Source organism: Rhea americana, unplaced genomic scaffold (assembly GCF_003343005.1).
Source record: "Rhea americana isolate MKP2758 unplaced genomic scaffold, rheAme1 scaffold_6, whole genome shotgun sequence".
In the NCBI taxonomy this organism is placed as follows: domain Eukaryota; kingdom Metazoa; phylum Chordata; class Aves; order Rheiformes; family Rheidae; genus Rhea; species Rhea americana.
This window is the reverse complement of record NW_028186756.1, coordinates 5221341-5246412: the sequence shown is the minus strand read 5'-3', so window position 1 is coordinate 5246412 and position 25072 is coordinate 5221341. Positions and strand designations below refer to the sequence as shown.

The 25072-nt window shown below is 44.6% G+C and overlaps 1 protein-coding gene across 1 annotated transcript in view; it reads left to right on the top strand.

Annotated features, from left to right (window-relative positions):
- GPR50 (G protein-coupled receptor 50) overlaps positions 1–25072 on the top strand; it is a 56223-nt gene that overhangs the window by 5542 nt on the left and 25609 nt on the right. The window contains exon 3 of the mRNA XM_085319725.1: positions 3–100. Coding sequence (XP_085175851.1) covers positions 3–100 — 98 coding nt within the window. The remainder of the gene's footprint in view (positions 1–2; positions 101–25072) is intronic.

Below are 25072 nucleotides of genomic sequence, written 5' to 3'. Positions count from 1 at the left end.
GCGCTGGCCGCCGTGCTCATCGTCACCATCGTGGGGGACATCCTGGGCAACGTCCTGGTCATCCTGTCGGTGCTGAGGAACAAGAAGCTCCGCAACGCCGGTGAGTGCCGCGGGCGGGGGGAGCCGGGCGGGCGCGGCGCGGCGCGGGGTCGGCGCGCCCGGCGCTGCCCTCGCTCTTTCCCTGCCCCGTGTTGCTGCTCCGTCCTCCAACTTCTCCGAACTTTCCGTCTCCCGGAGACAGCTGCGGAAAGGAGCCGGTCCACAAGTCGCGATTCGGGTAAAACTCTCCTTCGTTTCGAGTGAGAAGCTCGCCGGGAAGGAGCGAGGGAAGCAGGAATGGGGAGGCGGTGGGAGTCAGGTGCAGGAGGGGGCGATTCGCGTTCCTAGGAAGAACCGCTTGCAGCGCCGAGCACTTGCTCGTACGTCCCTGCCTTGCGCCGGTTCAGCGTTTCGCCGTAAAGCCGCTGTGCTTAGGTGACTAGCTAAAAGCGGCGAGTGAAGACTTTCCGAGTGTTTCCACGGGCACTTTGAAAATACGACTGGGGGCTTTGCACGGTGTCTGCCCTCGTGAGTTAACCTAGGCGATATAATAGCGATCCTAACAGAACTATTTTTAAGAAGACTGTGTATTTTGAGAGTGTGCTTTTTCTGCCTTCTGTGTCCTGCTGTTTTAGCAAGAAACACTACTGCGTAAGGAGTTTCAGGTAGCCTGTGCAGTGCTGCTGAAAGGGGACCRTAGCATACCTCTGGTTAGTGACTGTACCGCTGTCTGCTTTTACAGCAAAAGCAGTAAAATGAACTTCAGTTTTACAGCTTGTAAAACGGTTGTGGTGAAATGTCTCCAGCGTTTATAGTCTATAATATAAAGTGGAGACCCTAGTCTCTCTCTTACTCTTCCGTGAACGTGGAGTAACTCAACAGAGTTCGGTAAAAGCAGCCCGTGGGTAACTATTAGTTTATTAATGGCCGTGTGTGATGTGGCTCCTGGCTAGGGCAGGTGCTGGACGCAGAGACCTAGTCCAGTGAGTTATTTTGTTTGAACTGATAAATGAAATGTGGCCCCTAGTATCCACAACACATGAAAATATTATACTGGGTTTGTGAGAACTTAAATATAGTTGGGAAAGGTATTTTAAATTATCCTATGTGGCTTTGTTTTAAAATTTGGGCATTGTGAACTTATAGTCAGTGGTCGTGGAAGGAAAAATAAAAAAAMCTTCCTGAGATAAAATAAAAGATTGATAAGTAATGATTTATGTCATCTGGCTAGGTAGTGCAGCAAGTAGATCTGAAACTATTTAGCTGCTTTTATCACCTTTCAAATTGTTAATTGCTTGAATGYATTTCATGTCTTAAGAATCTAGGTAGATTGAGTTAAAACTAAAGCGAAAGTGTAAAAGAACAACTTTCTTTCCCTTTAGGGGATAACAGAGATATTATCAAAATCTTAATAATTCTCAGTAGCTTGTTCTCTGCTCTAAATACAAGCCATTGGGATGTACTAGTGAAACCAATACAAATGAAATCTTTGTTAACAGACAAAGCAACTCTTGCTGTACACGGAATTCAGAGCGTRGCCAGTGGAGAGTTTGGAGGTACATACTTCAAAGCAGGGGCAGATATCAAGAGACCTCTCCTGATTCACTGACTCAGGACTGTCCTGTCCTGAGTGCTGTTCTCTCAGTCAACAGCCTAAATTGGCAATGTACTTGCAATGTCAGTAGAGGGGTCAAGATCAGGAAAGTGAGGCTGTCAGTTTAATGAYGACAGTCCCATATTCATTAAGTTAAAATTAAGTCTAACTAGCATCCAATTGTTGTCGTCTTATTTTGCTGAAAAGATCACATGTGTTTAGGATGTTCAAACAACATCCTGCATCTGTCCATGTTGGCAAACAGACTGTCTGCCTTCCTGAACGCAGAACAAGAAGTCAAGGGGTCTCAGCTCAACTTGTGCTCSTCCTGGCACATGAACAAGCCTGCAAACAAGGATGCTTATCCGGAGTGCAGCAGCCAGTTAGAAGTCCTTTAGACAAAGAATTTCCTGCTCTTGCTCAAACATATGCTAAACCAGTCTAATAAATAAAAGAGACACCCGTTACGGATGTGTCAGTGCTTGCCAAATCCAGGAAGTGCCAAGCCATGCCTTTCTGGAGCAAGCTCATAGGGAAGCAACAAGAGCACAGTTACATGGTCGTCACCTGCAGCTAAAACTGTACTGCAGGATAAGCTAGATTCAGGCTGAGAATGAAACTGGCACTGCCTCGATGGCTCTGGCGGGTGACCTCCCTCTTTGGGATGGGATTTTTGGTCACAGCCTCCTGGACCTCTCTGCAGTACTGGACACACTTCAGCATCTGTGCACAGGCTGTGGCTGGAAGGGGCAGAGATATGTGCGTGGCTGGCAGCAGGGGCCTCCACCCCTTGTCTCACGAGGGGCATCTCCACTGAGGTGGCCACGTGAGTGAAGAACAGCACCTGGAGCTGAACGAACAGGAGGAGTGATGCCTGCGGACAGAGGAAACCTGGCTTCATTCAAAGCCCCAGGGCTTTCTCGTTGTTGGAAGGTTCGCATCCACAGTTGGTCTTTRAGTCATGCTGGAGCACTGCTGACATTAAGCTTCTCCAATAGGCTTCTTCCTGTCCTGGCAAAGAATGAGTCAGTCAGTCATACCTTCGAAGTTTCTCTGCAGATAACAGTAACATGGTGTAAATGGCAAAAAGCTGTTAACACTGGGGAGGGGTGGGTATCCGAACAGCTGGATGCTTGGAGCTGCCTGCATATTCAATCTGAGAGTTTCCAGTGAAGTTCTGGGCTTGGGTCCATATGCTCATGGTGCTGGATATTTAAAAGGCTGAGGCTGAAGGGCACGGGGAATAACTGCTCCTCTGCCAGAAGAGATGTCTGTGCCTCTTTAGCAAGGGGGGGGGGCAGATGAAAAGGGCTGAACTTTCTAGGTGCTGAGAGTCTTCATAAACCTGGCCACCTTGCTTGCACTATCAAGTACACAGTGGTGAACGCGTTAATTTGAAAGCAAACGCCTGATCTTTAAAACTTCCCAAGAGAAATTACTGTGTTCCACTTCTCCCCTCTGGAAGGGAGTTATATATATGTCAGATGGGTGTTCATGTTTCCTGTGTTGTTACTGGAAGGTACTCAGAGTGCTGAGTGCAATTTAAGATTCTATGTAGGAAATAATACGAGTGAATGGTGTGTTATATGGCAGGCACAAAATCATGATATTAAAAGTTGCTGGCGTATCTGCGTTTACAGATTCTCATTTGTGGTTGCTGCTAGCTTCACAAATGTGAAAATCTGCACTAACAAACAGTCAAAATTTTTAAATAAATCAGTCTGTTCTTTGGGCAAAGGCTCTGGAAATACACTTTTCTAGCTCTTGTGAACTTTCTGAAAACATAGGGCACACAGCCAAAATGTGCATTTCTTGAAAACCCACATCTTGCAGTAACACTGCCTGGAGTTTCACATACAGAAGGATGCAAGGGCAGGCCCAGGGCTTGCCTGTATCTACACTTGCTCCGTCTCAGGCGTGTATTAATGCCTGCYACTTGACTCCTGGGATGTGATGAGATCTCTGTCAAGCTCACTCCAAAGTGGGATGGGGGTTTGTACTGGTAGTCTGGCTACCTAGGAAGAGCATGAACCTGTGAACAATGAAAGCTCCTGTATTTCTTGTTTCACAGGTATTCTCAAAACTCAAGTTTACCTTTGGCTTTGGCAAAGAATTTTTTTTCCACTAAGGCAGGATTCAAGTTACTGTGACATAAAGGTTTTTGTTTGTTCAGTGTAGAAACTTTTATTTATTTACTTTTAAAATCAAGGGCTGAGGCCCCCATCTTGTCTTTATCCCTCAAATCTTCATGCTGAATTGAGATACAATTTCATAGCCTGATCTTGCAAACTCTTACATGTATAAATATGGTCTTGCATAAGATGTGGTAGGCTTTGGGCAGACAAGGGTTCCTAGTAAAAGACAGGGTCTGAGGAAACTAGGTTGACTTGTTAATAAACTAGATTAGATGGAGGTACCTCTGTGCAGATGAAACATTCTTAATGGGAAACTGAACTTTTTACACGTGCATGTTACATGACTTCTCTTGTTACAGTATAACATATTTCTGAACACAGGACAAGGATTTACTCTGCTCTGTGGTAGAAAATGAATGGAAGTGAATAGAATTACAGGCTCATCTCAGGCTGGAGCAGGTTCAGAGAATGGTGTCTAGGATTACCAAGGGAATGGAGAGCTGCTGTTAGAATGGGAAACTAAAGAAAATTGTCCTGTTTGACCCAGCAAAATGGAGTTTGAGGTGAAATGTGGCTGCTCTATGTAAATATATCTGCAGGAAGAGAAGGAAGTGCAGAAGGGAGGGAAAAGTGAAAAGGTGAAATCAAGCATAAATGATGAAAGGTCTGTTAGAAATTGGAGGAAGGTTCCTGACTGTTCAAACAGAAGGATGGTCCTGAAATATCTCTCTAGGGGGAATAATGGGGCAGAAATCATCTCTACAGCTTCTAGATAGCRTAATATCTGCAACAGTATGTCAATCATCATTCTTACTGAGATGAGAGGAGGAACCRAGTCCCTTTCCACTTGCTGGTGTTTGCTCTTGTCTGTAAGCTTCCCAACCCAGAAGTGCCCTCTACCTAGAGCAAAGGTGATGAGCAAAACCCAGCCCACTGGAGGTTGGCAGCTTTCCTCCTCCACACTATTGCTATGTAACACCACATCGCTGTTAAACAGAGGGCTTGAAGTAGCAACCCACAAGCAGTGCCGTGAACGGGCTGTCTCCATCACTGTTGCTTGCAAGTCTGGTGGTGGTAGCTTTGGAGAGGGAAGGTTGAGGGGTGGAGAGAGTGAGTGGTTGGCCTTCCCACACTGCTTGGTTTCCATCATCAAGTTTAGGTGCAGCAGTTCAGTATTACTCCTGATTTGATCAGTAAATGCTCTTGGTCAGTGTGGGTACCCCTTTGCAGCTGTTGGGTGAATACACACAGGGAAGTCTGGRGTCTGGTTGCTGCCTCTTTAGATGCTTTGCTCCTTGGTGTGAATGTCCCAGAGCAAATTACAGATGGAGGAGGAGAGTAGGCAGGGTCTTGGGAGGACTTTGCTCCTTTGTACTCAACTTTTACTCAGTTCCTGGATGATTTACATTCCCAGCTTTGCAACTGCTGATGCAGCAAGGAGGTCTTTAGCAAGGGRCTGAAGGTGGGAAATGCTGTAGGATGGGCCCAGGGCTGTAACTGCAGTGGAAGTGTCATCTCAGGGTGCAATGCCAGCCTTCCTCTCTTGTCCAAGGGAAAGGCACAAGGTGACCACATGGCTCGGTCTGTGTTGTCTGTGTCATAGGCATTGTATTGCCCTTCTCCACTTTTCAGCTGAAAAAAAGTGTTTTGACTTTTCTCTATTTCTGCCACCAAAGAACCATCTTTCTGATTTGTGGGTCCTGGTCTCTGGTAGGAACATTGTCCCTGTCTTGAGGGAGCTGAAACCTCAGGGGGAGCAGTCAGCACAAGTATAACTGTAATTAGGTCACTGGGCTCAACCATTTTTTAATCCACTTGATATGGACTACACTGATGTTTATTTAGTACTGGGTTTTTTTATTATCAGACTGTCATACTGGCCAAAGTCAAATGTCATACAGAAGTCTACGTGTATTATGTCAACACAGTTACCTTTGTCAAACAAATGTGTAATCTTGGAGGAAATACCAGATTAATTTGACAAGTCCTCCTACCATAAAAGTCTGTTGACTAGCACTAATTTTGTTTCCCTCTTTTAATACTTTGTTGCTTGCTTTGGCCTTTGTATGACTCTGCCTGGGACCAAAGTCAGAGTAAGCAGCCTATAGTTCCCAGATCAGTTCATTTACCCTCTTAAAAATATTTGCATGACACTAAGCTTTTGTTTGTTTGAGCTGTTTTTTTTTATTATTATTTATTGTTCTTCCAAGATCTCTGGAACTTCCTGACTGTCCTGTGATGTATTCAAAAAAAAAAAAAAAAAAAAAAAAAAAAAAAAAAAAGTCAAAGTTAGGGATTCAGTGAGCTCATGTATCATGTATACACTATTAGGTATAAGTTTTATAGTCTCACAGATGTAAAAAATGCTTAATAGATGGTATTGAGTATCCTTCTGAATTGCTTCTGGAATTCAGAGAATTTTTTTATAGCTGAGATATAAATGTCATCCTTATCTGGAAAGATAAGAAATACTTATAATTTCTACATCTTCGTTATCAGCATGGATAATTTCACRTTAGCTTTTTAGCATCAAGCCTGTTGTATTGGTAGACCATTGTTCTTTTCTGACATACCTATTGCCATTAGYTTTGTGATATTTTTTAGCTTTATTTACAAAATATGTTGATTTCTAGATACTAATTTTATAATATTTTTATTAATTTGTTACAGATATCTATTTGTTTCTTAAACTCTTCTTCAGACTCCTGTCTTAAATAGTTCTTTTCATAGAATCATAGAATCAGTAAGGTTGGAAGGGACCTCTGGAGGTCATCTAGTCCARCCTCCCTGCTCAGCAGAGTCACCTAGAGCAYGKTAGACAGGGTTGCATCCAGGTGRGCCTTGAATATCTCCAGAGATGGAGACTCCACAACCTCTCTGGGCAACCTGKTCCAGTGCTCCGTCACTCTCACAGTGAAGAAATTCCCCCTCACCTTCAGGTGGAACTTCCTGTGCTTCAATTTCTGCCTATTGCCTCTTGTCCTGTCACATGGGACAACTGAAAAGAGTTTGTCCCTGTCCCCTTGACACCCTCCCTTCAGGTACTTATACACATTGATCAGATCCCCCCTCAGTCTCCTCTTCCCCAGGCTGAAGAGGCCCAGCTCTCGCAGCCGTTCCTCGTAGGGCAGGTGCTCCAGTCCTATGATCATCTTTGTAGCCCTACGCTGGGCTCTCTCCAGCAGCTCCCTGTCTCTCTTGGACTGGGGAGCCCAGAACTGGACACAGTMCTYGWSATGAGGCCTCCCCAGGGCTGAGTAGAGGGGCAGGATCACCTCCCTCSACCTGCTGGCAACAGTCTTCCCAATGCAGCCCAGGAGACCATTGGCATTCTTGGCCACAAGGGCACATTGCTGGCTCATGGTCCACTTGTCGTGCACCAGCACTCCCAGGTCCTTCTTTGCAGAGCTGCTCTCCAGAAGGTCAGCCCTGAGCTTGTACTGGTGCCGAGGGTTATTTCTCCCTAGGCGCAGGACCCTGCACTTGCCCTTGTTGAACCTCATGAGGTTCCTCTCCGCCCAACTCTCCAGCCTGTCCAGGTCTCTCTGAATGGYAGCACRGCCCTCAGGTGTGTCAGCCACTCCTCCCAGCTTGGTGTCATCAGCAAACTTGCTGAGGAGGCACTCTGTCCCCTCATCCAGRTCATTGATGAAGAAGTTGAACAGGATGGGACCCAGCACTAAGCCCGGGGGGATGCCACTAGCCACAGGCCTCCAACTAGACTTCACGCCACTGATGAYGACCCTGTTTCTTTTGAATATAGTAGTGCTTTTGTTTTTGGGCCTCTGAAGTATCTTTAAACATCTCCAAATTAGCACTGTTACTTTTACATACACACACACATATACATATAAATATGTACAGATTTTGCTCAGATATTTTTGTGCCTGGTTGTTCCTAGTTTTAGGAAATTGATCTTTTAAAGTGTTACATTAGACCAGGTTCTGTTTTTGTACCTCAAATGCTATGGAGAGTTGAGACTGAGWTTCTTCCAGCTATTATGGGATTTCYTTGGTGTTTATCCTAGAAAGCTATCTACCATATGTAGATGTTTTGAATTTACTTATTTATTTATTTTTAGCAACATGAACCCCCGGCATATGTCACAGGACTGAAATTATATCATTGCTTTCTGTACATTGCAGATAGATAGAGGAGCCGCTCGTCTGCTCTGCTGATTCATTTTCTGTAGCGAACTCCCACCAGTGCTTTTGATTTATCCCGTTTCTGACCCTCTGAAATGTTGTGGACCCTAGAGCAGGTACCTTGGCTSTCTGTTGGACTTCAGATGAGAACTGTGCTGTTTGTCAAGGGAACAGTTTGTCCCTTTTGGCACAAATCCTGGGGAGCCCTGCCCGGGGTGGAGAAGGGAGACAGGCAGCGGTGTGTGTACAGAGGGAAGCAGCTCGGTCRCCTGCGATGCAGAGTGGAGGAGTTTGTGGGTTGTTGGGGCTCGTGGGGCATCGGGAGATGCAACACCCATTCCCAGGGTGCTGGGTCCTCTTATGTGGAAACATCACATCCGGCACCCTGTTCCTCTTGAATGGGAATGCTTGTGCCATGGGTGGGCGAGGTGCTGGAAAAGGGCCTTGCTCTTGTTTGTACACTGTTGTTGGAATAATCCGTGGCAACATTTGCTTTTCACTTCCTTATTGACTCGCTCAATAGGCCAGTGATGGATTTGTCATATCAAGCTGACTGCCAGTGATGCTCCCTGTGCCGTCAACCTCAGAAAAGTTGACAGTAACAGCAGGGCTGCATCAAACAGGTCTGGTGGCCTGGTGCTTCTGAGGGGTGCACTGTTTTGCCTTAGCATAGTGAAGCTATAAAAAATGGCCAGTTGGTGGAGTAGATGGGGCATAGTTGAGTGCACTTGAAGGCTTGGGAAGAGATAGAGCAGACTTATTGGCAGGGACAGGTTATTCTCCCTCTGTGTAGTGGTCACTGAGTGGCTGATGGGCTTGTTGTCCTGTGTCTGTGCCATGGAAATGTGGCAGTCCCTGCTGGTATTCTTGGGCCAAGTAGTTCTGCAATTGTAGCATGTTGGCTGGAAGTTTTGGATTTCTTTCTGTGATCCTTCTCACCACATCTTGTTTTAGTCTAAAAGCAGGCATGTGCTGGTCCACGTGGTCCCCTGGGGCTCCTGGGTTTCCCATTTTCTGTACAAGTGTCCAAACTCTACTTGGGTGGAGCAAGATGTTTCCCTCCTTACTGTAGGTTGCAAAATGCTCCAGAGTGATGCTGGAGAGCAGTGCTGTCAGATGAGGGTGTGAGGAGCAACGCCAGCGTGCTGCAGCTTGTTCTGCTGAGGCGGCTCGCAGCAAACGCTCCGGCAGTGTTGCTGCGTCCTGTGCTGCTGTACCGAAGGGCAGGAGCAATTAGCTGGGGTCCCTTGGTAGGCTCCTCCTCGGGATGTGAGCAGGGCTGTGCATCAGAGCAGATTCCTCTCCATGGCACAGGCGGATGCTGGAATGGAGCCATTTGTCTGGGGAGGTGAGAGAGAAGGAAGTAACAYGAGGATAAAACCATGGCCCCGCATGAAAATTAGTTTGGATTAAAGTGTGAACTTCGGGTGTAATAGCAGTGTAACATGAGGAATGGTCTCAGTCTGGTTTACTCCTCCTGGTAACCCTAACAGAGTCGGCAGGGACAGGAGAGGGAGTGTTAAYAGGGACAGCTGGGGAGACGTTTCAGCTGAGTCCGGGGGCTCTCTTTCTCTGCTGCGTCCTCTGGCTAAATTTGTTCTCCTGTTTTGCCAAGGACTATCAACAACGGGGAGGAAGGAGCCTAGAAGGTGATCTGCATAGCAAGACATAGAGGAAAAGATGCTGGGAGTGCTACAGCAGTGCTTTTCTTCATGTTGCAGCCACAAGGCGCGTTCCTGGGCTCGGACTGGTTTGGAGAGATCTCCAACACTAACGTTGCAGCCACTTTCATGTGCCCCAGCTTCTGTTGTTTCAGGCCAGGTTCCCAGCCCGGCGCTTTCTGACACATCTCAGCCACACAGTATTGCACTGGGATCCTTCTGGGTTGTAAAAGGGGCTGGGAACAGCAATGTGCCCTGAGTACCGAGCGGAAGACTGGGGCCTGTCGTGCTGTTCGGAGCGAGTGGGGCTTGCAGCCTTGTGCCTCGCTGCGGGGGTTGCAGGCTGGGAGCGCTTGCACTGCTCACAGAGAGCTGCAGGAGGAAACGACAGGTCTCACAGATGTGAGCTGTTTGTAAGCCTTTCTGGAGTGCAGTAACTTCAGAAATCTTCTAAACTGGTCCTTTGTACAGTTCAATAGGAGGTCCCAAGGGAGTTCCATGTCAGAAACTTTGAGGTCAAAGCCTTCGTTTTTTTTTTTTTTTTTTTTTTTTTGCTATTTTTGAAGAAAAAAATAAAAAAGGAACCTTACAGTTCATATAAAAGGGGCTATTTTCAGGAGCGCTGTATCTCAGGAACCCCTTTGTGAAACTTTCCTGAACTTGCAGAAGAAATTTCCACTGGTCCCTCCTGTGACACATTGTTTTTCAAGATGATCTTTTTATTTGAGGTAGGATTTGAACACAGCAGAGTACATTACATATTGTGTGCAGATGGTGAAAGGAGATAAAATACCATGCGTTGCTCACTAAGTGAGCCATACTCAACTGGATCTTAGGTGTAACAGAAAGTTCATGGAAAAATGGCATGTGGTTAAGTTGGAGATTGTATCTTAATAAATATACGATTTGGGGGAAATGAATCAACTTTCCACCATGAGCTGTAATTCTGGCATTTCAGAATCAATGTGAATTCGACTTTGCAAAGTGCTTAACAGATTTCATTATGTGTTGGTGCAGGCCTCTTTATAGTTACCCTCAAATTATTTAAAATACAGTTTCTCTGCTTAGGAAGATCTGCCTCAGACTCATCTACATCTCTTAGGAACTCTGCAGCTCACTGAGCTGTGCTTTGTAATCTGCAGGATGACAARGGAGGCATGTTTCTTCATGACCGATTGTGGTTGATTGTTGTGCATTTCTTATTTTGCAGGAAGGTACAGGCCTCTTGACRTTTTTGGAGGGCAGGACTACATGGATAGGTGCTGGTGAACACCAGCTTGTTCTGCCAGGGCTCTAAGCCACGCTAGCACAGGAGCACGGTGTGCCTTGCTCCTTTGTGGATGTAAGTGTGCCCTTGCGAAGGTGCTGTGTTTCGGCAATAGCTCCCGCTTTCTCTGTGGAGTGCTGGTATAAAGCTGTGCTCTTCCATAAAATACTCTGCTGGCTGAGGCTCAGTCTCTGTGCAACAGGAGAAAGCAGCTGCTTTTCCTTGTACTAGGCAAAATAATATCTTGTATCCCCAGGAGGAGCACCCTGTGCACCTTGCAGCAGGAACGGGCAAGCTAGCCTCAACCTGGTGCTTATCTCCCTTTCTTCCTCTTTGATTCTTTCCAACCACTCTGCCCTTCTTTGCCTTTAGCAAAGGCTTGCATTCCCAAAGAGCATCACYGGCCAGGGCTTGATGCTGCTGAAGGATTCAGAGGGCCAAATAATGGCTTAGGTTAATAGCAAATAATTATCCTGTTGACAGTCCTTCAGTAGAAGCTGGGATGTGTTTTGGGAAGAGGGAAGATGGGCATACACACTCAAAGTAATTGTTGCCTGGATGACTGGCAGAGTGATTAATTGTAAGGCTTAAAAGATAACTTACTACCTGATGGCCTATAAATAAAAAGGAAGGTAATTCAGAGGTTGGTTTTGTTTGCATCTTTTTGAGAGAGTTTAGTCCTAGTTAAAGCTTGGCCAGGACACTGTGTGACCTTGTGCCCTGGTAGAAGATTGGGTTTGCTCTCCCTTCTTCTGAACACTGGGAAAAATCAGATTTTACATTTTTTTCCACACTGACCCTGACCAAAAGATGTTGCTCTGTTCTGTCCCTTGCACAAAGGGCTCCTCTTTTCTGTAAATTGGCTAGTTTTGCTTTTTTTTGCACAAGATGGGTGATACTTCATCCCTTCCAAGTCTGTCGCATGGCAGAGGGCAGGGGTGGAGGAGAATAGGATCATTCTTTAGGCAGGTTGGCAAGGAGAGGGCTGTGCCAAAGCCCAGGACATTCCTGTCCCCCAGCATCCCCTATACAAGGATATTGCTCTTTGTGGAAGAAATACAGGGAAGCCAATGGCATAGCTTTCTCATATTTAACCACTCCCATTCCTGAAACTTCGAAGTCTGTTTTTGACCACAGGGTCACTGCCCTCTGAGATCTCTCACTCAAAAGTTTCAGTTGGGAAACTTCAGATTTTTGGTTTGTTAAACAATCTGTGGCATCGCTTTTAGATGTCATATTGATAACTGTGCAATGACTGTCATGGACTAAGGTCTGGCAGCCCAGGATCCTACATGCTCTGAATTTCTGGTTGTCCTTGAGCTTAGGTGTTGCTCCTGTTGGCTTAAGTATGGTCCTTGCTGAATTTCAGACAAGGCCAAGCTGGGCTCTGGAGCTGCTGAGGAATGCATCATGGCTGTGGCTCATGAGCCTTGATTAAAAGAGCTCGGCAGAAGGGTTCAACAAGGTCTGGGCAGAAGGATGAGCAGAAACCAAAGGGAAGTAGAGTCTCCTTCTCTGGAGATATTCAAAACCTGCCTGGATGCAACCCTGTCTAACATGCTCTAGGTGACCCTGCTTGAGCAGGGAGGTTGGATTAGATGATCTCCAGAGGTCCCTTCCAACCTTACCAATTCTGTGATTCTGTGAATCTGGGAAAAAGTGGGAATCCTGGTGGGGGTGGTAGGAATCCAGCTACAACAGGAGCTAGGGATGGAGGGATGCACTAAAGAGAGACAAAATGAGGGGGTTGATCAAGAGCAAGCAATAGGAAGCTTCCTCTTTCCAGTGCTGAAATATAAAGTAGAGAGAAGTGGCAGCTTTGTGTGTTACAGACATTCATATTTGCAGGTGGATGTAGGTGGGTTCAAGTGTCTTTGGGGAAGAACTTATCTGGCCTAGTGCTGGTGATGAGCAAAGAGCCTGTACGAGCTGCAAGTTAAATGGAATCTAATGTATTTCAGTTTATTCCTGGCCCTGAACATAGCCCTCAGAGCTTAGGTGTGGATTTTATTTCTGCAGATACTGCAGTAGAAATTAGAGCAGATGATTGAATCTTAATGGGGTGAGTAAAATCCATATGCACAGTTACGTTTGAATGCATTAGCAATTGGAGTCCAGGCATTTACTCCCAGAAGGGAAATACTGCCCGACAGASAGAAGGGAGGGAAGAGCCTCCCCTGGAGAGTGGCTGCAGCATGGCTTCTGCAAGATGCGGGATTTCCCATGGTGTTCTGGCCACCCACACAGACCAAGATGGGTGGCACATGGCTCACTTGTGATTTTAGCTGTGTTCTACTTTGTGGGAGGACTCACAAGGGAGGGATTTAGAGAAGGGAATAAAATAGCTGCTTAGATATTCTCCAGGTAGTCCRGGATTTTCCTGTGACTTGTGCAAGGCAACAAAAGTGCTTTTGTATGCTCAGTAGGGTGAGGAGAGTCTGCCCTAGGCACATACTGTGGAGTGGCTAGAGGACTGTAACTTATTCTGGTGTCTCTGGGCTTCTGCTTCTGTGTTACCTTTGCTGCTTGGGCAGCAGCTTGAGCCAGCACTGGGACCTGCATGGAGATGTGGTGTAGGATTTATGGAATGTGCAGCACATAGGGAAGATAAGAGAGAGTAAAGAATTGGAGTCCTGGTACATGGGAATGAGTTTGAGAATGGGAGTTTGCTTTTAGGATGAAAGTGCTAGAGGCCATGAGGAGATTATCTGTTTTCAGGGCTGCTTCATTTGTATTTACCCAATACACATATTTGTTCTCTACTTGTATATGCTGGACGCATCCCATGGCAGAATCCATCCAAATCTTGCTGTCCTTCCACTTCTCCTTCATTGGCCCCAGCTCCTATCTCTAGGCTGCTGAAATACTCCTGTCTGGCCTTTTTATTGCTGTGAATTTGCCCTCCCAATGTGTTTATTAGTACTCAGCTTATGGGCATCCTTATGGAGATGGAGATTTTCCAGCCTTTAGAGGACAGCAGAGTCACCCTGGTGTTGGTGGGTGGGATTAAAGATCATCCCTGTAGCAGGCAAGGGAAGAGCTACTGGGAAGCTGCCTTTTGAGGCACAACAGTGGATGAGGGAAGGGCTGGGGATGTTGGGAGAGGTGTTGTGCAAGGCTCCTGCTCCACATCCTTGGGCACAACAATAAGGCTGTGATGGCAGAGTAGTGGCACTTCCCCCACACTGTTTCCAAGTAAAATTTAATGCTATTCTTGGCTAGTTCCTAGGAAAATGGATTATATCATATTAAAAATATTCACCCTTGGATTTAATAATATTGCTAAACTAACTTAGATATATTTCTTTCAGAACCCTATGGTATTCTGTGGAAACACTGGCTGTTTATCTACCGGAGTTGCCAAGCACATACTCCAAAGCCAGTCCTCATTCATGCAAATCATTGTTCTTTTTAAGAGCGCAATAGTCGGTATCATTAGCTTTGGCCAGGCTCAATGTGATGAGCTGCAGTGAAGGGGCTGTGCATTGTGGTTTGCTACCTTCAGCTTTCCAACTAACTTTCCTGGGTCATATCTCTGCATTGACATCGCTAGATATTCCCCTGAGGGACCAGTGCTAGAACTGAGTTTCTGGGTTAGCCTCACTCCATGGCTAAGCCTTTTCCAGTTTAGTATGTCCTTTTGTCCCTCTTCTGCTTTATTTTGAAATACTCCAGAACATTTTTTTAAGTTGCCTCAACTGTGAGAGAAGCTTGGAAGGCAGTGGAAGCCTACTGATGCTGGAGTTATGTCTTCTCTGCAAAGTTGACAGGTGTCAACCCAAATAAAAGCAAACCCCAGTCCAAGTGGTTCATTCTCTAGCCAAGAGAAGTAGCCCAGCTTGTAAAAACCTCCAAGACTGGGGATCTATGTGTTTTCTGTGTGGTGTGAGAGGTCAGAGCTGAAATTCATGAAGAGTCTGGCCAGCTGTGCTATATGGACATGGACTTAAGGCATGTCAACTTTATCTCAAGCACTGTGATGACTCTTTCCAGTTCCTGGTACAGAGACTCATGGCAAGTCATGACAACATAAAATATCCCAACAAGAAGCTCCCAGTAGAGTTTAGAGTTGGTTGGCGTGGTTGACAAAATTGAGATTTTTGCTTTTCTCTCACACTCTTTATCACCACCTCTCACATTCTCCTCCCACCTCGGTAAACATTAACAGAAAGCTGAAGAGAAGTTAAAAATTTAGCTGCCCTTGTTTTTTTCATCACTATTTCTGCCTATCTTCTACTTTTTACCTCCCCCTGAAATACTGAATTTCTCAGTGCTCTATTTTACAAGGAGAAATTAAGTGAATATGAAGTATATTGTTCCCTTTTATGTGGAGATACATATAGTCAGAGATATCTTGGCTTTTCAGAAGATAGAATAGAAATAAAATAAACCTATAATATCTAAGATTTGAATGGTAGATCAGACATAAGTCTAGGAAGCATAGATCTAATTTTGTGTCTTAGGACTAATGTCTTAATTTTTTTTCCCTAAGCAAAACTGATTAGGCAAAACTAATGAGGTTAAGTTGGAAACTTTCTAAAAAAACCCCTTCAAAATACGCATAGCTGAGAGATGCAGAAATAATGAGATGTTATGGTATTGATCCCAAGCTCAGTCCCTCTCATGTAGGTTCATGGGAATATGTGTTGGGAAGGCAGAAGAGTGATGTGGGGCTTACGGGAAAGAGGCAGATGTGATAGAGGTAGGCAGGACTTTTCATTTCTATAGCAGGCTGTAATGCTCATCTCTGCTTTCAAGAAGGCCCTTGCATTGTCTTGAGCTATTGTGGCCATGAGTAAGAGCAAATGTGAGTGGTGGGATACGTAGCACTGTGCWGCTCTAACCAACAGATAAGCTCACGTCTCCTGTAGGCGATTGTATGTGTTTGCTGCTGTGATGCACCAGGTGGACAGGCAGCCAGGCAGTGCCTGTCTGCACGCATCAGCTGTGCCCCTGCAGAGCACCCTCCCTTGCAAGGTGCCGTCTTTCAGGGTGCTTCTCACTCTGGCAAGGAAGAGGCAGAATATCTGGGTATATGTGCCAATTTCCTGGTCCTTCAGGGATTCACCRGGTTTATCATCATCAGAAAACAGAGAACTTGTGATACCAATCTCGTTTATCCTTGAGTAGATGCACTGTACCTATGTCATTCTGTCAGATGTTGGCCAGCCGATTCTTAAAGACAGGACCTTCCTGGAGACCTCGAAGTGCTTGGCTATTAGGAGGACCTCTGTTGTGAACAAAGTCTCCCTGGCCTTGTCTAAGTTTGCACTGAGAAGTGAGATGATGTTGTCTACTATAACCTAGCTAAGTCCTTCTAGAAGTCAGGACAGAATTGCGAACTGGGTCACAGGAACACATAGGTGGGAAAACTAGGGTTTGCTGTGCAAGGCGACGAGGCAGTAAACGGTGGCTTGCCCTGCCTGGTTAGGACAATAGCCTAATTAGCTAATAAGACAAGCCTGTGCTTTCTTCCCTAGTGTGGGTGTACCCTTGGAAGCGGCTAATTAAGGTCTTGGTAAATCCTAGTCTAAACAAAGCCTGTAAGATTAGTTTGGGAACAAGAAATAAGCACTGGATAAATACCAGCTTTGTATGCCTTAGCACAGTCACAGCCTTCTCTGCTTTCTGTTGAGTCTTTAAAATAACAAATGTGCTTTGGAGTAAATCATAGAGAAATGGAAATAGAGCAGTGGGCAAGCAACAAACAGGGCTTACAAAGTGCTGAACTATTTCAGCTTTCCCTTGACACTGCCTGTCCTTCTCACTAGCAATTTGACTGGAATTATCTTTCTTTCTTTCTTCCTTTCTTTCTTTCTTTTCTTTTTTTTTTCTTTTTTCTTTTTTTTTTTTTTTAAGATAAATTCTTCTCAGAGCAGGCTAGATTTTTTCTATTGATCATTAACCATATAAAACCAATTGCTACTGCTGAACTGTTTGCACTTATGAACTGGTCTTTCACGATTTTTGTCTCACCTTTGAAAGTGATTCTTTTGTCCATCTGCAAAAATTTTAGAAGATACCCAGTCTCTCCCATGTGGAATGAAAAGGAATGATCAAACTCTGATACTTTTTCCTAGAATGTGATCCTGGTTCGTAGCCAACCTTTTCCTTTTCCTCTCTCCTGTTTTTAAGTGAGTTTGGATTCCTAGCAATCAACAAAACTATACTATGTAGAGGTGACTGAGGTGGCAAACTGTGATCCCCTTTCTCCAGCTCTTATAGTGTTCATAATGCCTGAGCAAAAACTTCTCCCCGAGCTTGTGGCTGCGCTGCTTGCCACCACCACCTTATCCCCTTCACAGGTAGCRCGATGTGTTGAGCCTCTGTGCTCTTACTCTCTGAGTTGTATGTTGTAATGGACACACTGAAGCAGATATTATCCTGTGGTTTGACATGCATGTGGATGTACACCTGTATCTGATGAGGTTTGCTGGTGAGGTTTGTGCTTGCAGAGCATAAAAATTGACAGGTAGGTGGTTGGCATTTACGTTACTCCGGCATTAAGGGGAGGGCAGCTGTGCTGCAAAACTATATGCAGGTTGCTGTGCACTGTGGTCCTGTGCTCATAGGACTTGGGTGATACCCCAATGATGCTCTGTTTTTAGAAATGGAGAGAGACTGAGCCCAGGGTCCTTACAGCAAACCTGGTGAGCTCTGTGGCTAGTCTTAGCCACAACCCATCCTTACCTGTGGTAAAATCACCACCAAACTGAAGTGGAAGGATATTGCATGTGAATGAAGAGGAATTACTGAGCAACCCTTTGCCTGATCTTGCTTTTTAGCATTGGACATCTAAGACAAGTGTGTTTTGAAGTGGTGGGGAATAGCTGGTCAACTTTCTGTGTAACCCTGGGAAAGCACTCGTGTTCCAGGGGCAGTCCTCGCCTCATATGCTTTCCTGTAGAAGAGGAGAAAGATAAGATGGTTCCTGTGAAACATCAACTTTGTGCATGTCCTTCCATGCACACTTGCTTCTCATACTGCTCAGACTGCTCTTTCCCTGGGGAAACTAGGCAGGATCAGAGGTGAAATGTGCTGTATCCAGGGCATCTAAATACGTTTGAATAATTCCTATTACCTCGGATGAAGGTGACAGGATGGACAGGTGCTTGGCAGTATATCTCAGTTCTATCTTTGGAAGCCCAGGGCCACTTTTTCCTTCTAAGTGCTTGATTGGTTTGTTTTAGCTCTTGTACTTTACTCAAAGCAGGGTTTTCAACATGCTCTGCATCCTTTTTAAATAGTTGGGTGGGATTTGTATTGGCAGTGCACTAAGCATTGTAAGTAATTTGATGGCACAGCTGCTTTTGTTCTCTCAGCCTGAATATAACCCGACTAACAGAACATAAATTTGTTCTTGTTTGTGTTGGAGGAACAGAAGTTTCCTGTAGGTCATAGTAGTTGGTAAGTCCTGGTGCCTGAACCAGGTGCAAGTGCCAAGTGGGAGCTGGGGGGCATTTGAGTAAGTACTTCTAGCATGCCCTCCTGCATTTCTGAAGTTCCCCTTGCCCTGCTGCCTCCTCAGAGTAAATGTTGTCGTGGGAGTTGTCTTAGAGGATAGCCCCCCACCAGAAAATCTGTGCCTTACCAGAGCACTGGCATTGCAATTCTAATAACAACATAATTGTCATAACAACACCCTGTTGGAGCTATTCCAAGGTTGGTCCAAGGACATCTCCTTCCCACTGAGGAGGTGTTTCTGCTGTACCGTCTGCCCTGGCACTTGCAGTGAGGAGCCATCACTGACCTGGGTGAGAAGCTCTCTGCAGAGGCTCCCTGGGCAAGGCAGCTTACTGCGTGCAGGGATTACCACCACMTAGGAGATGTGTACGTATAGTCTATCAAGCTCATGTCCTGTTATTCTGCTGCTCTACGCATTCCTCGGGGAGGAGGAGAATGGAAGAAAATGGAGGATAGCGCCAGGAGGGAATGACTGTCTCATCTGGGCATCCCAGAGCTCAAAATACTTGAATGTCTCTGCCCTCATGGGAAGGTGGGTACTTCAAGTTCATCTGAAAAAGATGCTGCAGAAAAGACTTCTGTTTTGGAACATTTTTGTCCTTCTTACAGGCGCCTGCTTTGCAGCAGGCGAGCTGTCTGTTGGGGTGTCCTTGAAGTGGCACAAGAGTAGCAACAGGTGAAGTTTGAGTGGAGATCCACTGCAAAGTTGGAAAAAGGGTGGCATGAAGATGAAATGTAGTTCAGTTACAAAAGAGCTGAAACTACCTTTCAATTAAATATTGCCCCTTTCATGTACCTCCCCCTCGCCTTGTGTTTTGTGTGGTTATCTATTTGTCAKAAATGTTTTTTAATTTTTCAGGGCAGGAGTAGTTAGAAAGTGCCCGAGTGAGAGGGTACAATACTGTGCGCAACGACAAGCTGACAGTGTACTTTTAGCAGTCTCAGACTTGTCTGATAGTTCATGCTGTGATACTGAAGCAGTGAAATGCCCGTGTGGATAAATGAAGTTGCATTTTGAGGTATTTATCTCTGCAGCACTGTGGATCAAAGAACAGAGAGAGAAAACTGTGAAATAAAAGAGTATATTTTCCGTGGAGAATATGCTGGTGTTTAAAATGTTTGTACCTTGAAGTGATTTGCAGGAGGTGTCTTAATCGTGATTGGGGACGCAGCCACGTGGTGCTGGCTGGAACCCATGGACCTGTTCCTGTCCTGGCTTTAGACTGTCCCGCTTGGGTCCTGCGTGCTGGGGGGGAGCAGGCGCGAGCAGCGTGCCCAGATCGTTACGGGTGTATTTGCTTGGTGAGTTCTGCGACTCTCGTTTGTGGTGAGATGCTCACCACCCTGCTCACAGCTTTGTTAGCCAGCTCAGAGTCTGTCCTGCGTGTCCGACCCAAGCTGCTGCCACATCGCTGCTCCTGATTCCTCCCACGACTGCCGTTTGGGCTCCTGCCTTCCTGTGCCGTGTAAGACAGTATGTGGCTGGCACAAGGGTGGAGGGCACGTGTAATACAGCCCTGGGGCAGAACCTGCTGATTTTGCTGCATTAGGTCCGGATGACCTCAAACTAATTTTTGTGCAATAATTTTTTTCTTTTTTCTTTTTCTTTTTTTTTTTTAATATATATTACTTTCTGACYCTGGTGAGGGAAGGAGTGGAGCAGTGCACATCACTGCTATTGGATCTTCAGGACTGCTCCAAGGGGTGCCAGGCTTCCCTTGCCTCCTCGGACAGGGTGCCAGRTGGGCTGCAATGCAGGAGCAAGGAGTGTCATGGACTTTTTATATTATTCTTGTCCTCTGCATTTAGGAATATAGTAGAAGAAGTGATTTCTTTAGCATGGGGAAGCTCCTGTAACAGGAGCATGCTTTTCAGGGGGGCTGCCGCTGGGTGAACAGCCTTTAGACCCACCAGATGCTGCTTCCTCTGTCTGAGACATGGAGCTGTAGAGCTGCAGTATCTGGAAGAAGCCAAGGTATGTGCGTGTGTGTGTCTGTCCTATCTTCAGGTTTGCGTCTAAGCCCTCCTATCAGACATGAGTAGTAGTGCAGAATTTCAACACATGCATCAAGACTAAAACTGCTACTTCTTTACTAAGTGAGTAACCTTACTGCTACTAGTAAGGTTAGCAGTAGGATGTATGATASCTACTGAGCTGTTGCCTGTGGAGCTATGGCTTTATCTCACCTTGTAACAATTTCWCTGCCTTGTTCCTTTTCCCCCCTTTTAAAATAACTTTTAAATGCTTTTCCAAACCATGAAAAGCTAGTGACATTCCAAAACTGTCAACTTCAGTAACAGAGAACACAATTCTTCCTACGTTCTCTGTCAATGAGTGCTATAGAATTCATTATTCTAATATTTCTCCAGTTTTCAAACATTTAGCCTTAGTCTAAATATATTAACTTTCTAAATTTAGAGCGTTGATGCCTACTAATACWTTAGGTCTGTTCCTGATGACTCTTCCATTTTCCTGTCTTCCTCATAATCATACTGTCTTAACTCCTTCACTGATTAATAGCATTTGCCTAAAGTTGTGTTGTCTTATGAAGTAAGAAGACAGCTAAAATTCAAGGTAGCATGAGGCAACCTTGACATGGAACTTGAAGGAAAGATTTGTGTCCGATCTGTGGTCCAGCTCTGTGACATCTCTCCTGCAAAGCTGCACCTGGGGGAGTTTAAGTGGCTGAAAAGGTATAATATGAGCATCTTTTCATTGCGTCCTCTCCCTGTCCCCTTGCTCATCCTGCCTGCTTGGACTGTAAGCTGGGACCGTGTCTGTCACRTCAGAGCAGTGCCTAGCACAGTGAGGTCCTGTACTGCTTTACCTGGGCACTAATACACCAAACATGAGTGACTCGAGCTTTGCAATCTTTGTAAAAGCTACAGCTTCTATAAAAGTCATTTTATCAGTGAATCTGGCAGCCCAGGGATTTGTATTAACTGTTTCCTTAAGGGCTAAAGAGAATGAAGGGAGATGCATGGTCTACACTACTGTTCTGCATGCAGCTTGGTTTGTGCAGACACATGCAGCTAGGGTGTTTCATCTCAACAGCGGGCATTTTCCATGCTAATTGATATTCAGATGTTCTCTTGAAATGTTGTGGTTAAATAAAAAAAAAAAGATTGTATTTATAGGACAGTGATGCATCAACCAAGCTCATGTATTTACCTAATTGAACTTTTGGTTTAGATCTGATTTATTACACAATTCAGAAAGCATTCCTGAAGACAGAGCAGGAAAAACTACGAAAAGCTATGTAGTTGTTGACTCTAGTGCCCCAGCCTTTCAGAAYCTTATTTCTCATCTAATTAGCAAAGCAAGCTAATCAAAGGGTAGCATTTTGTATAAACTCCTCACAGATGCAACTCACTGTCTTGCAGAGTGGTGTAGAGTAGGCTTTAAATCAGCCAACACCTCTTACTTGCAYGTGGTCTAATTTCCTGGTCTAAGTAGATAAAATAGCGAGCACATACTGCTCTTGCCAACTTTACATTCTCAGCTATGATGCTCCTTTTAGGAATGTTTCCTTCTCCAAAGAGCCAAATATGAACCGTCACCCTGAAAATTATGACAGATTAAGAAAGTGCAATATGGAAATATTTGTCTCTAGGAGAAGAAATGGCAYGTGCCCCTTATAAAGGGCTGTAGCAACTGCTGAGGACAAAACGAGTGGACTTGGTTCATGGGGTTGATCTTTAAAAATTCAAAGGTGAAGTAACCCAAGAGGAACTGGTTTTATAGCCGTGTACATCACAGATGGCACAGTCTATTTTTGCTCACCATTGAACATCTTCAAGCAAAAATTTTGGGGAGCCTCACTGAGAAAAGTACATTGCAATTACACAGCAGTTAATAAATGTGTCATTTCATGTCAGAAGTGTATTTGGCAAACTTGTAAAGACTTCTTCTTTTCTCTTTCTTGCATGACCATTCTTGTTTAAGATTTCACTTGCAACAAAGCCGGCAGAGCCAGGCTTTTTACCTTCATAGTCTTTGCAATCCAGAAAGTGGAGGAAATACTGCAGGTGAAAAGGCAAAGTGGGAGGTATTTTCTTAGTATCACCATGGGGGAAGTCTGATGCTGATTTTATTTGCAGAAATTTCACAGTTTTGCAGTGCTGTTTGGCAGACCTTCTCCTGATTTAACAATGACTCAATATTAGAATTGGTCTGAGTAGAAACTTTTGTATGAATATGAACTTTGAGTATAACAAGATTTGGGCTAAAAATATAACAAGTGAAACAGCAATGTACTGTTGTACMAGCTTGCATAAAGCCAGGGCAGTAGTTTTTGGCATTCTTTACATCTAAGCTTTCATGAAAAAAGAGTCTCTTCTTGAGACCCTAATGCACACATAAATCTTAAGAGTATAGAGCAAATCAGTAGTTCCTGATCAATGTAGTTAGTGGAATAATTCATATGTCTGTTCAGAGAAAACTTTTCCAAAGCTTCTCTAAGTTTAAATTGACTGTTTGTAGCAACCAGCCGGCAATACAATATACTGAGCAAAAAGTGCTGAGCATAAAAGCACGTTTAATAACAAACAGGGTTATTAAGCTGTGAATAAATCATTGGTTCAAATCAGCTTGTGCTAGTGATAGTGCCCATTTAAAGAAAATGTACCATGTAATTCAGAGTGTTTCAGAACTAATAATAATAATTACATTCTTAATCACCAGGAGGCAATGTTTCTTTCCCTTGCAGCCAGGGAAACCCTAGCAATGCAGAATTTATACTTCTGCAGATGTAAGCCTCTAATTTCTCCATAGCAATTGTACAGGACATGTCATTGTATGAGATAACTCCACTTTGMCGTACGGGGAAAGCCAGGGAAAGATTACAAGTTTTACTTTGTTCTAGGAAGAGAATGAAATTAATTTAATGTTCTATGGGAAATTGCAATGTCCAGGTTTCTTTTTTGTTGTTCTGAATTGGAGCAAAAAGGCAAAATTTTCTGCAGACTGAAAAACTTTGATTTCAGCTCATGAAAACATTGTATTAATGCTGRAACATGAAGACATGTAAATGTACATATAAAGTAAAACAGAGTGTTTGCATATATGTAAGTTGAGATAAGTTGAAGCACATTTACCTGTCAAGCTAATTCATTTAGCCATTTGCCACTGAAAATTCTGTCAAAATGCCAGCGCATTTCCCATGAAGATTATGAATTTTCTTAACTTGATAGAAAACAGTYCCATGCGAAAAGCATGCTCCTGCCAGTCCCATGCAGCTGGGAATAGGCTCTGGATCGCTGTGTGCTCAGCATGCAGCTCTGCCTGCTTGCTCTCAGCCTCCTTAGCCGGCAGGCAGCAGTGCCTCGGAGAGGGGAACCCACCCGCGGGGGGACCTTTGGCAGGGGTGGCCTTTCTTTCTTCTAAAATGGCTTTCTCCTGAATGCAGCTTGAATCATTCTATAATGTGTACCTTCCTTTAGACGAGAGTGCATCTGGGTTGAGTGATGRGGTTGTCTTCAAGTGCAGGTGTCTTCTTCCACTAGTGGTGTGGTTTTTAACCTGTGGGAGCCTCCTACCCTATGCAGATCTCATTTGGGGAGCATAGTTATGGACTTGCTTGGGAATCTCTGGGCTAACTGGGAAGTTAGGCACTTAAATAAGGCAGGTGTATCTTGCAGGAACGTGGCAAAGACTTGTCAGATTGGCAAATGCGTGTTTTCCATGAAAACATCCTGTTTTCTGGCCACTTGGCTCCTATAGCATCGTGTGGTACTGGGCTGCCTAGGATTAACCACTGCTTCCTTTCATGTCTTCTATTCCAGGTAGGTTTTAAAATGACCTGTTAAATGAAAGCTTTGTGCATCAACAGTCTTGTAAGATTTTCTGTTTATATGTTCACTTTAGCAGCATTTGAAAATGAGCTCACTCAATAAATAGCTGCTGTGTTTTATTAATACTGTGCATGGCTGCAGTGTGCTTGGCTGTGTGTCAAGGAGGAGCGCTGCCTTAAGGCTCTTTATCTCACTGTTGCCCAGGATGCATTTTCTTGAACTTTTCCGCRAGGCGGCTGCTTCTGGCAGTTATCAGCAATGGGACAAGGGACTAAATGAGCCACAGGTCTGCTTTGATATGGCTGTTGTCATGTTGAGACCGTTTATGAACCTTTAGTCTCCATAAGGTGTGACCTTAACAGGCCTCTGCGGAATAATTCGATGTGATAAATGCAGCTCTTATTTACTTGGCTTTTTGAACACTTACTGCTTTCAGGGCACTCAACAAATCTTAGAACTTATTTATATAAAAAATGGAAAGCACAGAAAACTGAAACAAAAGAAAAACAAGCAAAATGCAGGCATTCTGCGATTTGTCCAAGAWAGCTTATATTGTGATACTTAGAGCTTTAGGTCATTTCTGCAAAAGCCTGTTATTTATTATATTGGAAACTGTTATTTGAATTTATCCATTCATATGTTCCCAACCAAGGGAGGAAATTTTAAAGGGAGGGGGGATTTAAAKTTACCTTATGAGCAAGTCTGATGTTTGATGCCCTTTATTCCCTTCCATCTAAAACATGGAAACAGGACAGTTCACACCTTGGAATGAGGTGGAGTTTGAAGAACAGAAAAGGACTAGAAACAAGAGCTCGATTTGTGATGTTGCCTAAGAATACTCCACCTTRTTAAATATGTTCTCCAAAACATTTTTTTAAAGCAATGCTCCTGATCTTATTGCCACAGAAGCATTGAGAGTACTCAATTCCATGGCCAGGATCGGGCTTCACAGCTTGTCAGGAATGTCCCACTTA